At 42.5% G+C, this 13,299-nt stretch overlaps 1 protein-coding gene across 3 annotated transcripts in view; it reads right to left on the bottom strand.

Moving 5' to 3' along the window:
* Nucleotides 1-13,299, bottom strand: part of LOC143940766 (baculoviral IAP repeat-containing protein 1-like) — a 128,653-nt gene that overhangs the window by 17,332 nt on the left and 98,022 nt on the right. For 2 of the 3 annotated variants that reach the window (XM_077462483.1, XM_077462484.1), the window contains exons 8-9: nucleotides 10,445-10,603; nucleotides 3,507-3,593 (exon numbers count right to left, since the gene is read on the bottom strand). In XM_077462483.1, coding sequence (XP_077318609.1) covers nucleotides 3,507-3,593; nucleotides 10,445-10,603 — 246 coding nt within the window. The other variant, XM_077462485.1, reaches the window with a different exon arrangement.

Below are 13,299 nucleotides of genomic sequence, written 5' to 3'. Positions count from 1 at the left end.
TCAGCGCGGCTTATTCGAGATATGAGCAGGAGATGCCGACAGCTGGAGGAGAGAAGAAGAAGAAGGAGGGGGAGGGCACAGCCTGCAGCCTGATAGAAGGTAAGCAACTGAGCTGAATATATTATTATGAGTGGTTTACCCTTGTCAGCAAGGGGGAGGGGGGAGGCTGTGTTTGCTCAAGCAGAGCTCTTCCTGTCTCTGAAGCAGTTAGATCGTTTGTCTGAGGAGAAGTGAACTGCTTCTGGAGGATGTGCTGAATGTCTCCCCCCCCCCCCCATCTGTGCTACACCTCCCTACTCATTACCTGCCCACCAGTACACAAGCACAGTCCCCTCACATGCATTCCTGTGTCTGTGAGCTGCTGGGGTACTACAAGTCCCAGCATGCCAGGAGATGGAGGCAGCAGTGTGTTCCATCAGACTTTTTATAGTGTGTGTATATACTGTGTGTATATATACTGTGCAGGCATGTGTCTGTGTCTATAGTGTGTGTGTGTGTATCTATATATACTGTGTATATATATATATATATATATATATATATATATAGTGTGTGTGTGTATATATATACTGTGCACTTGTGTGTGTATATACTGTGCAGGCATGTGTCTGTGTCTATACTGTGTGCGTGTGTGTGTATACTGTGCACTAGTGTGTGTGTGTGTGTGTGTGTGTGTGTGTGTGTCTGTAAGTATACTGTGTCTGTGTGTTACTGTGCATGCGTGTAGGTATACTGTGCATGCATGTGTTTGTGTATATACTGTGCATCTGTGTGTACTGTGCATGCGTGTGTGTATACTGTATGATCCATGTGTGCTCACTGCCGCTCAACAGAATTTGATCCAACAATCCTGTGCCCGTGAAAAATGCCCTTGTTGCCATTCGGAGCCATCTGATTGGCGCCCTGCTGAGCTCAACCTCGGATCAGGCAGCAAGGCAGGTCTGGGTGCACACCTGTGCAGTGATGACATGGTGCACAGCTTTTATTCATATGCTCCACTGCCCGATCTGAGGCCAACCACTGCAGTTCACTATTCCGCTGACTCTACGACAGCACATGTGCAGTTCAGAGCCTGCAACATGTGGCTTTATTTTTTTTTAAAGGCCTTGCCCACCAGCTGCCTACCTCACCAAGCACCAAGGTGCAAAGGTGTGTGTGTGTGTGTGTGTGTGTGTGTGTGTGTGTGTGTGTGTGTGTGTGTGTGTGTGTGTGTGTGGGGGGGGGGGGATATTCATGGAAGGTGGCACTCTGGGGGCTCTGCCGTAGGGCATGTCAAAAGTGTCCAATCTGTCTGCCATAATGTCGCAGTCCCGCCGCCATTACTAGTAAAAGAAAAAAAATTATAATAAAAATACCATAAATCTATCCCCTATTTTGTAGACGCTATAACTTTTGCGCAAACCAATCAATATACGTTTATCGTGATTTTTATTTTTTAACAAAAATATGTAGAAGAATACATATTGGCCTAAACTATGGAAAAAAATGTGTTTATATCTATCCATCTCTCTATCTATCTTACTTTTTTTTTATAGTATAAAGTAAAAAATATTGCTTTTTTAAAAAAAGTGTCTGCCTTTTTTCGTTTATAGCGCAAAAACTAAAAATCCCACAAAAGAAAGCTCTATTTGTGGGAACTAAAGGACATCACTTTTGTTAGGGGAAATACCTCGCACGACTGCGCAATTGTCAGCTAAAGCGACACAGTGCCGAATCGCAAAAAGTGCTCTGGTCAGGGAGGGGGTAAATACTTCCGGGGCTGAAGTGGTTAAGACTCTCCCATTGACCATGCCCATTGTTCGCCATGGTTCACTATGCATGCCACAGATCATCATCTCCCTGGTAGGGGTCCCAGTGCAGTATTTTGCCCAGGGGACCATGATGTTAAGGTGGCACTGCCCATGAGAGGCTCGTGGTGCCTTTACTGGGTCACCAGCTCTAGGTCTCCTGCCACCCTGCATGTCGCCGAGCTTGGTGCCCCTCCTCTAAAAAAAAAAAAAAATGGCTGCCACGTGGCGGCCATCTGTAAGCCTGGGGGCCCCATAATCTCTTATTGCCCGGGGGCCCCATAAGTTGTCAGTCCGCCCCTGGCTTCCAGATACTTTTTTTTCAGTATGGCATCCAGAGTTTTGTGGGGCTGCTAAACCTGAGCAGGATCACAATGTAGCACAGGGCAAGACTAGGAACAATCACACTGCAGTTGAGGAGGTTTCTGAGTCCAGTTTGATGGCAATTCCAGTGGTCAGCAGAATGCAGCAACTCATATGGAGTATCTGCTTTTGACACTGCAGTCCTTCTACTCTGGTGGGCCTTTCCTAATTTCACCTTCTGTTTTTCTATGCTTGTCTAATATATAACGCTCTAATACCAGCCCTTGAAACTTTAAAAGAGGCTGACAGCTGCTGTGACTGGGTGGGGCTGGACGGTGCACCAGGTAGTACTTTTGATTTTAGTTCAGTATGCGCCCTTGGATGAATTACTGGTACTCAAAGTTCTTGTGTTTCCTGGATGCATATTGTCCTAAATGATTATACCACTGGGTGCACCATCCTAAAGCAAGCCCTCTATGTAGCAGGGCTGAACACACAGTATGCATGGGGCCTAAAAACTTAGAGACATCTGCGGTGTCTTTAAAGACATTAGATGGCTGGCAGACTCCCAAGATTCTTCTCTGAGAGAATGCCCCAGATGATGTTCTATTGAATGAAACCGGTTGGGTAGACTAAACTAGCTTCACGTTACTGCGCTTCTTGGATGTATCTGTGATCACATACCTTATATCTCGCCTGTTTATAACATCACTGATGTAAGTGTTCTACCTTTTACAATAAAAACCATAGTTGATGGTTTTACACTATGTGGCGGCCTTATTCATTTATGAATGGTTGAGACCGCGATTGGGTTCTGGTGACAAGGTTGAACGGAAGATGACCTCCCATGTTGTTTCCTGAGAGTGACCACGTTCCCAGTTCCATACATGTTTGATTCCGCGCCGCTGGCATTGGGTCCACTGAGTCCGGTAAGAGTATTCAATTTTTTTCATCAGTGGTGGATTCACAATCTATTGTGATTCATTACTGGATGGTGGCCTATCCTTCAGAGATTGAATATATCTTCAATTTCAACATTGATTTCTAACTAAACACTTGTGATTTCCATTTCACCTGTTCAGACTGTTTTTTGATTTTTCCCTCATGGGTTATTTATTCACAATGCCATTACACATATATGGACTTTTTAGTGATTTCAATCTATGATTTGAATTTATATTCATTTATTACTGTTTGTACCTATTTTATTTTGCACAGTCAATGTGTTATCCTTACTGTTTGCATACGTCTAAAATTGTTTAATATATATTCACACAAAATGGATTAGCACTGCACTTAATATTTCCATTATCCTATTGTACATGTTAGCAAAGGAATTAATCATTTATAAATGTTAGCAAAGGAATTAATCATTTATAAATGTTAGCAAAGGAATTAATCATTTATAAAGCTTACCTAGTGTCTCTGCTGTATCTTTTTCTGTAACAATAAGCTTGTCCAGATTTACACATTTCAGAGATGTAAAGTTCTTAATTTCTGTTGCTGTCCAGGAACATATAATAACAATTAGTGCTTAATAGGCTGTAGGGCAGATTAAGGATGCAAAAAAGTTAGCCACTGACAAGAATCTCAGTCGAGCAGATTTAGGAGATAAAAGCAGACACTCTCTGCTAAAAGATCAATTGCAGAATATTAAAATATTACTAAACCCAGAACCTGCATTCACTATATCTGTTCTCCCACAGCACACAGAACATGCAATTATTTTAGTAAATCTTAACTACTAAATATCTTTTATAATCAGCAGTATATAGCATTCTTGTGACTTCTATTGGTGTCCAGCCAAGCACTGGTTAGGAGGAGTAGGAGGATGTCCTATGAGGCTACATGTCCCCTGACCCTCTGTCTGGACAAAGCTGATTGGCCCTGTACTGATCACATGCACCCTCCCAAGAAAAAAAAAAAGAAGCTCTCTAGCATTACACACCAAACTGAGCATGGGCAGCTTGCCCCCGAGGCTCTCTTCTATCAGGAGATGGTTTGGGGACTGTGGAAGAAGGGGAGAATCAGAGAAGACAGGATCAAACAGCCTTTTTACACAATGCAGAGGATTAACCTCTTAGGTTCCACAGTGAGTATAACATGCATGCTTGACTGCATATACAGACTAATTTTACTGTCGTGGGTTTAGTAACACTTTAAAACCAACTGCTATTACTGTATGCCCTCTAAATTTGGTTATATATCTGCATGTCAGTGTTTTAGCTGTTTTAAGAATGACAATTGACTTTCTCTATAAAAATTAAAACAAATATTGCCTAAATCAGCCCCAGTGTGTGTTAGGAACTAGTATGCTGGTAATTTAAAGTAAACCCAGTGGCGTAGCGTGGGTTGTCAGCACTCGGGGCAAGGCAAGTCATTTGCGCCCCCTAAACCTGTGGACTTTTAGCACTCCCCGAGTCCCTTCAAATACAATAGTACTGACGTACCTGAGTCCTATACTGATCGCTATACTAACCTACTTGATTTCAACACTGACTAACCTGATTCCCTTACTGACCATTACACACTACACTGACCACTATACTATACTGTCCACTACACTGAGAACAACACTGAAGATTATACTATACTGTCCACTACACTGAGAACTACACTGACCACTATACTGTACTGTCCACTACACTGAGAACTACACCGACCACTATACTATACTGTCCACTACACTGAGAACCACAATGACCACTATACTATACTGCCCACTAATCTGAGAACTACAATAACCACTATACTGTCCACTACACTGAGAACTACACTGACCACTATACTATACTGTCCACTACACTGAGAACTACAATTACCACTATACTATACTGCCCACTAATCTGAGAACTACAATAACCACTATACTGCCCACTACACTGAGAACCACAATGACCACTATACTATACTGCCCACTAATCTGAGAACTACAATAACCACTATACTGTCCACTACACTGAGAACTACACTGACCACTATACTATACTGTCCACTACACTGAGAACTACACTGACCACTATACTATACTGTCCACTACACTAAGAACTACACTGACCACTATACTGTACTGTCCACTACACTGAGAACTACACCGACCACTATACTATACTGTCCACTACACTGAGAACCACAATGACCACTATACTATACTGCCCACTACACTGAGAACTACAATGACCACTATACTATACTGTCCACTACACTGAGAACTACACTGACCACTATACTGTACTGTCCACTACACTAAGAACTACACTGACCACTATACTGTACTGTCCACTACAGTGAGAACCACACTGACCACTATACTATACTGTCCACTACACTATACTGACCACTTTACTGTCCTCTACACTGACCACTATACTGTCCATTACACTGACCACTATACTGTCTACTACACTACACTGACCACTACACTATACTGTCCATTACACTGACCACTATACTACACTGACAACTATATTGTCCACTATACTGTCCACTACACTGACCACTGCATTGAGAAATACACTGCCCACTATACTATACTGTCCACTACACTGAGAACTAGACTGACCATTATACTCTACTGTCCACTACACTGAGAACCACAATGACCACTATACTATACTGCCCACTACACTGAGAACTACAATAACCACTATACTGTCCACTACACTGAGAACTACACTGACCACTATACTATACTGTCCACTACACTGACCACTATACTATACTGTCCACTACACTAAGAACTACACTGACCACTATACTGTACTGTCCACTACACTGAGAACTACACCGACCACTATACTATACTGTTCACTACACTGAGAACCACAATGACCACTATACTATACTGCCCACTACACTGAGAACTACAATGACCACTATACTATACTGTCCACTACACTAAGAACTACACTGACCACTATACTGTACTGTCCACTACACTAAGAACTACACTGACCACTATACTGTACTGTCCACTACAGTGAGAACCACACTGACCACTATACTATACTGTCCACTACACTATACTGACCACTTTACTGTCCTCTACACTGACCACTATACTGTCCACTACACTGACCACTATACTGTCTACTACACTACACTGACCACTACACTATACTGTCCATTACACTGACCACTATACTACACTGACAACTATATTGTCCACTATACTGTCCACTACACTGACCACTGCATTGAGAAATACACTGCCCACTATACTATACTGTCCACTACACTGAGAACTAGACTGACCATTATACTCTACTGTCCACTACACTGAGAACTAGGCTGACCACTATACTGTCCACTACACTGACCACTACACTATACTGACCACTACACTGTCCAATACACTACACTGACCACTATACTGTCCACTACAGTATACTGACCACTACAGTACACTGACTACTATACTGTCCACTACACTGACCACTATACTATACTGACCACTATACTGACCACTACACTAACCACCATACTACACTAACCACCATACTACAATAAGTAGGTGAAAGGGTTAACTAGCGGCAATCAGGGGGTTAAAACCATTATTGGGTAGTATATCGGGGTACCTAGCGATATAAAAACCTGGCGGTGAACCTAAAAAAATAACTAGCTACCTAGCGACACATGCAGCGATCAGAAAAATGATCGCTTAGTGACACTGGCAAAAGGGGGTGAAAGGGTTAACTCTAGGGGCAATCAGGGGGTTAAATCTTTATTGGGGGGTGATAGGGGGCTACCCTGGACCTAACACTAACTGTCCTGACAGTTTTTACTGTCACAACTGACACTGAATGCATTGATCAGTAAAGAAATGATCAATGCAATCAGTGACACTGTGACTGGGGGGGGAGGGGGGGCGGGGGGGATCGGGGGGCGATCGGGGGGGGGATCGGGGGGGGGTTTGTGTGCCTGTGTGTACCTACATGTCAGTGTAGTGTTGGTGCACACTTACTTTTAGTCTTCTCCTCGTAGTCCGGTCAAAAAGACCGCCCCGAGGAGAATGACATCACTTCCTCCTTCCTGTGTAAACAATACACAGGGGAGGAAGCTTCTCATTGGCCAGGAGCGATCCAGAGGGGGTGGCCGAAAACCAACGGCCATCCCCTCATCACGGAGCGCTCCTGGACCGAATCGGACCGCCGTAAACAGCGGGAGGGGGTCCGATCGGACCCCCCACCCGCTGGAAGGCAATCACGTAGATGTACGTGATTGTGCCTGCCTGTGCCATTGTGCTGACGTACAATGGCAATACGGCGGTCCTGAAGTGGTTAACTGACTATTGCGCGGTCGTGCGATGTTGCACCCAAACAAAATCCCTTTTCCCCACAAATAGAGCTTTCTTTTGGTGGTATTTGATCACCTCTGCGGTTTTTCTTTTTTGTGCTATAAACAATAATTTTTCCTCAGTTGAGGCCGATATGTATTCTTCTACATAAATTTGGTAAACAAAAAAAATCGCAATAGGTGTATATTGATTGGTTTGCGCAAAAGTTATAGCTTCTACAAAATAGGGGATAGTTTTATGGTATTTTTATTATTTTATTATTTTTACTAGTAATGGCGGCGATCCGCAATTTTAATCGGGACTGTGACATTATGGCGGACACGTCGGACAATTTTGACACATTTTTGCTTAATAAGATCTGCCTTAACAGTGCCATTAAAGGTTTTACGGTAGAGCTGACGAAGCATAAGTTATCTACTTATGTGGATGATGTCCGCTTCTATGTCTCAGACCCCCTAATCTCTCTCCCTAATATCATGGCCGTACTGAAGGATTTTAACCTGGTGTCCAATTTTAAAATAAATTATAATAAGTTGGAGATCCTGTCTCTGAATGTGCCCTCTGGTTTGCATACACAGCTGCAGGCCTCTTTTTCCTTTACCTGGTGCCAGACTTCGCTAAAATATTTGGGAGTTTACTTACCCTGCTCTCAGTTATACACCTGCAATTATGCCCCATTGCTTTCTTCTATCAGAGCGGACCTAAAGAGTTGGAACCGCACTGCCTTCTCATGGATGGGCCAAGTCAGTATTTTAAAAAAGAACGTGTTGCCTCATATTCTGTTCTACTTTCATTGCCCAGACCTTTCTTTTCAATCCCGAACAGCCTGTTTTTGCAATATATTTGGAATGGGGAAAGCACTCGTTTGGCTCTCTGCACTATACAATGCCCTAAAAACAAGGGGGGTATGGGTGTCCCAGTTATTTGCAAATACTATGAAGCGATAGCACTACAACGCATCTTGGATTGGTACCATAATGTAAGTTCGAAACTTTGGGTCCCGCTTGACAAATTATAAGTAGTGCGCAATTTATCACATGCCCCATGGATCCCCCGGGATTGCAGGGGACTTTCCGCACTTGCCTCTCCCATAGCCACCCATGTCCTGGTAACTTGGGACTCCTTGAATGGGAAGGGAGAGCTCACTCCTTTGATTTCCCCTCTAGCTCCCTTGGGGGGCTTCCCTTTGTTCACTCAAGGGGAACATCCCTCCTTTTTTAGAGCTTGGTCGACCGTTGGAGAGTCGAGATGTGGCAGATTTATCCAAGACCAGGTTTTTATTGCCGCTGGCCACATTGAGAATACAGTATGGATCTTTCCCCATTGACGAATGGCGCTATAGACAGCTCCAACATTTTGTTTGTAGCCTATCCCATGATATCCATTCCCCTACCACGGTGTCTCCCTTTGAATGGCTCTGTATGTCTACCTTGGCTATTCCACACACTATATCTGTACTATATGAGTTACTACAGTCATTGGAGAGTGGAGGGAAGCCTTGATCCATAAGGGAGTGGGAGAGAGACCTTCAGCATGTATTTACTGAAACTCAGTTGGACCACCTTTACCTTCTCAGGCATAGGAGCTTGGTGGAAATGAAAATGCAGGAAAATAGTTTTAAGGTACTTACCCGGTGGTATAGAGTTCCCTCTAAGCTTGCCAGGATATACCCATCTGTATTTGACACTTGCTGGAGGGAATGTGGCCCTCAGAGGCTCATTCCTCCACATCTGGTGGGAGTGCCCTAAGATACAGCCCTACTGCTTAGATATATGAGCCCAGATTAAGGCCATTCTAGACCTTGAGCTCTCTGACTCCCCATTGGAATCCTTGCTGCATGTTCCTACCATTTCTCTCAGCCATTATCACAAGTCCGTACTGCCTAATTTACTCAACGAGGCCAGAATGTTAATTCCGATATACTGGAAGAGACCACAAATTCCTACACGTACTGAATGGATTACTTTAGTGAATAACATTATGGCTGCAGAAGAATGGATGGCAAAATGTAAAGACCGCTATGATAAGTTTTATACTATATGGGCCACTTGGATGCACTAAACAAGTAAAGGCATGCCGGGCTCTCAGGGGTCCCCGCATGCGACAGCACCTCCTGTTGATATGGCTGGGATTGTAGGGGCTCTGATCCCTACACGAAACAGACCAGCATGGTATGATGCCTTAATTTGTTTAGTTTATTTTGTTCTGTTTGGTGTTTTTCAATTTTACTTTCTTCTTTTTTTTTTTTGGGTACTTCCAGTTTCTTACCCATGTTTTTGGGGTCATCATTAACATCACCTCAGGGGGGAGTGACAGGGGTGATTCACCGATGTTTATATGTCATAGTTGAAACATGATGTTCTTTTGCCCCTTCTCATACCCCTCCCCTTATTTTTTTCTCTAACCAGTTAAATTGAGTAATGTGTTAGCCCTTGTACACACGGTCGGATATTCTGACAACCAAATCCGTTGGATTTTGTCCGAAAATGTTGCATACACACGGTCAGACAAAGTTGTCGAAAAAATCCGATTGTACATAACGTGATGACGTTATTTTGTTACGATGGGACTACGTTCAGGCTAGTAGCCAATAGCTTTGGTCTAGGAATTTGATCTGAGCATGCGTGGCACTTTGTCCGTCGGAGTAGGCTACACATGATCGGAGTATGTCCGATCGGAGCATTTTGTCGGAAAATTTTACCGGCAAGTTGGAAAAGTTGGTCCGTCGGATATTCCGACGGAAACAGTCTGATGGAGACCACACACAGTCGGAATGTCCGACAAAACGGTCCGATAGGACACATTCCGTCAGAATCTCCGACCGTGTGTACAAGGGCTAAGACACCAACGAAGATTCTTTCTGTACGTTTTTACTCCTCTTTGTGTGTTTTGTTTTATATCTTTGTATGTTGTATAATGCAAAAAAATTTCAAATAAAGATTACATAAAAAAAAACACATGCCTTAATGACACTTCCATTATATATCTGAACCATTTACTGTTATTTTCACTTCATTATAGCTCAAATACACATACATCGAATGCAACAAATCATTACCCAAAAATGCTATGTCACTCTCCTGTAGAGTTGATCTATGCAGATGAAGCTCTTTCAGCTTTTTACAATTCACGAGTGAGTTCATGAGATCACTGCAATCCACATTTTGTAAACCTAAGTCCAGATATTCCAGGTTTTCAAAGCTTCGAAGAAACTGAACTGCAATGTAGGAATAATTAATAAACACAATTAAGTAAGATCATAGCTCCCAACTCTCCCAGATTTCCAGGGACTGTTCCTGATTTGGAACAAAGTCCAATTGTCCCTCTTTCCTCCTCATTTATCCCTCATTTTGGTCTGATCTATATAGTTGTATATAAAATGCACTTTTTATCTTTCAAAGTGTTTCCCAGTGCTAAGCCTTTCATCCAATTTTTACATTTATTTATTTGTAAATTTCAAAAGCACTTGTGGGCTTACCTAATCATATTTTTTTTAAATACAATTCTCCTTTAAAAGGGCATGGCAGGGATGTGCCCTCTCCCTACATACTTTTGCTGATAGGTGTCCCTTGTTCCCATCTCTAAAATTTGGGAGGTATGAGTAACATTATTTTGCCATTTGTATGAAACAGGCAATATTTTATAATCTTGAACACATTTTGATAAGATTATTTACAATAGAAGAGTGGCAGTAAACGGGGATAACACAGATAGAGATACAGAGGGAAAGGAGCAATACAAAGGGGTCTGTAGCGTTAGAGCAGTAAAGGGTAGGGGCTGTCTGTCTGTTTTTTGTATTTGAAATGTTTTCATACTTTGTAAAATGCAAGTATGGAAGAATCAATCCATGATTCATTCTTGGATACATAGCATTTTTCAGCCATCTCTGCCAGCTCAGCGAAGCTGCCCCCCCCTACAATCGGCACAAATAAAAACTCAAGTGTGTTTCTTTAGTGCTACGTTTGTGCTGTTTTGTGGTCGTAAAAATTTACATTTGTGCTGCTTTTATTTTTAAGATATTAGCAATTGTTTTTTCCAGACTATGACATCCCCTAGCCCCCCTACAACAGCCAAATGGCACGAAACTGGTCTCATTGGTTAGTGCTATGTTTGTGCTGTTTTGTGCTGCTAAACTTTTCGTTCTATCTGTTATAGTTTTTGCATTATTAATGATTTATTAAAGGTCACCAAAGGTCATTCAGCCCCCCACAATGCCCAAATGACACACAATTGGGCTGGTTGGTTGGTGCCTCATTTGTGCTGGTTTGTGCTGCTAACATTTTTATTTGTGCTGTTATGGTTTTTTAGTTAACAGTTTGTTAATATTTGATAACACCCCACCCACTTTGCACCCCATGTTATTAAATTTTAAAAACAAACATACTAAAAAAAAAAACAGTGTTATATTTATGTGAACATATCCTACAGGCACTAAAGTGTAACCACTGGCCTTATGACTGCTAAACCTCACATACAGGAGATTTTGCATTCTGGTAAATTGATTACTGTCCCTTCTGCAATTTCAGTGTTATGTTGTCCGTAATACCATTACATTGCACTTAGCCATTTTTACATTTTTATGTTCGCAATCAAAATAAATAATTCTGAGGAAATGAAAAAAAAAACAAAAAAAAACAAAACAAACATACTATGCTACGTTTGTGCTTTTTTGTGTAAAAAAAAAAAAAAAATTGTGCTGCTTTTATTTTTAAGATAATAGCAATTTTGTTTTTTCCAGACGATGACATCACCCCGTCCTCCTGTCACGTACCTGGTTATAGAGCTCCTGGTTAGACAGCAGCCATGGGAGCACAGCAAGGTATGAGTGCCTGTGATTAGTCCAGTAGACTGCATGGTGGCAACAGTCAGGAGGTGGATGTGGCAGCAGAACCGGCTGGTGGCAGATGAGCTGGCACTAACTGTGTGAAGTTGGCACCCCATGTTTGTAAAACCTGAATACTATTCGTTTGTGCTGATTTGTTCCGCTTTAATGTAAGCCCTGCCCACTTTGCACCACATGTTGCTGAATTTTAGAAACAAACATACCATTCGTTTGTGCCGCAAAAATAAAAGTTTGTGACCTTTTGGTTTCAGAGATATTGGGGTTTATTTACTAAAGGCAAATCTACTTTGCACTACAAGTGCACTTGGAAGTGCAGTCGCTGTAGATCCGAGGGGGAAATGCAAGGAAAATAAAACAGCATTTTAGCTTGCACATGAATGGATGATAAAATCAGCAGAACTTCCACTCATTTCAGATCTACCCCTTAGATTTAGAGCGACTGCACTTCCAAGTGCACTTGTAGTGCAAAGTAGATTTGTCTTTCGTAAATAACACCATTGTGTGTTATAGTTGCTGAAACCCCACCCACTTTGCACCCCATGTTGCTGAATTTTAAAAACAAACACGCCATTCGTTTGTGCCATGTTTGTGCTGGTTTGTGCCACAAAAATAAACTTTTGTGCTGCTTTGGTTTGGGAGATATTGTGCATTATATGTTGCCAAACCACACTGATTTTACACCTCAGTATTAAATCTTGCATACAGAACTTACATAACCTATACTCAGCTTGGGTTTCCTTAATGTAATGCTCCTCCCACTGTAACAGGCACTGCACTTCATACTGTACCCTGGAAAAGGCATGAACATTGTAGAACAGATGTTCCGTCCTTAGCCAATAACTGCCAGACCAACCCCATACTCCATCCCCCTGCGCCGCAGGGGGATCAACCCTGGACACCGAAGCCAGCCTCGTCGCCTCTGACTCACCGTCGGGATCCACACTGATGACGACCTGGCTTGGGCACTCCTTTCTGGTTCAAATGGTTGGACCAGCTCCCTCAAACCCAAAAGGAACCCCTGCAACCCCTCATCTGACCTAGATTTGGCATGACCACGGCCCACACTAGGA

The sequence above is a fragment of the Lithobates pipiens genome, unplaced genomic scaffold (assembly GCF_037356315.1).
Source record: "Lithobates pipiens isolate NorthernLeopardFrog02 unplaced genomic scaffold, aLitPip1_a1.2 Scaffold_3, whole genome shotgun sequence".
NCBI classification, from domain to species: Eukaryota; Metazoa; Chordata; class Amphibia; order Anura; family Ranidae; genus Lithobates; species Lithobates pipiens.
Note: the sequence above shows the minus strand (reverse complement) of the source record. Positions and strands in the feature narration are given on the sequence as shown.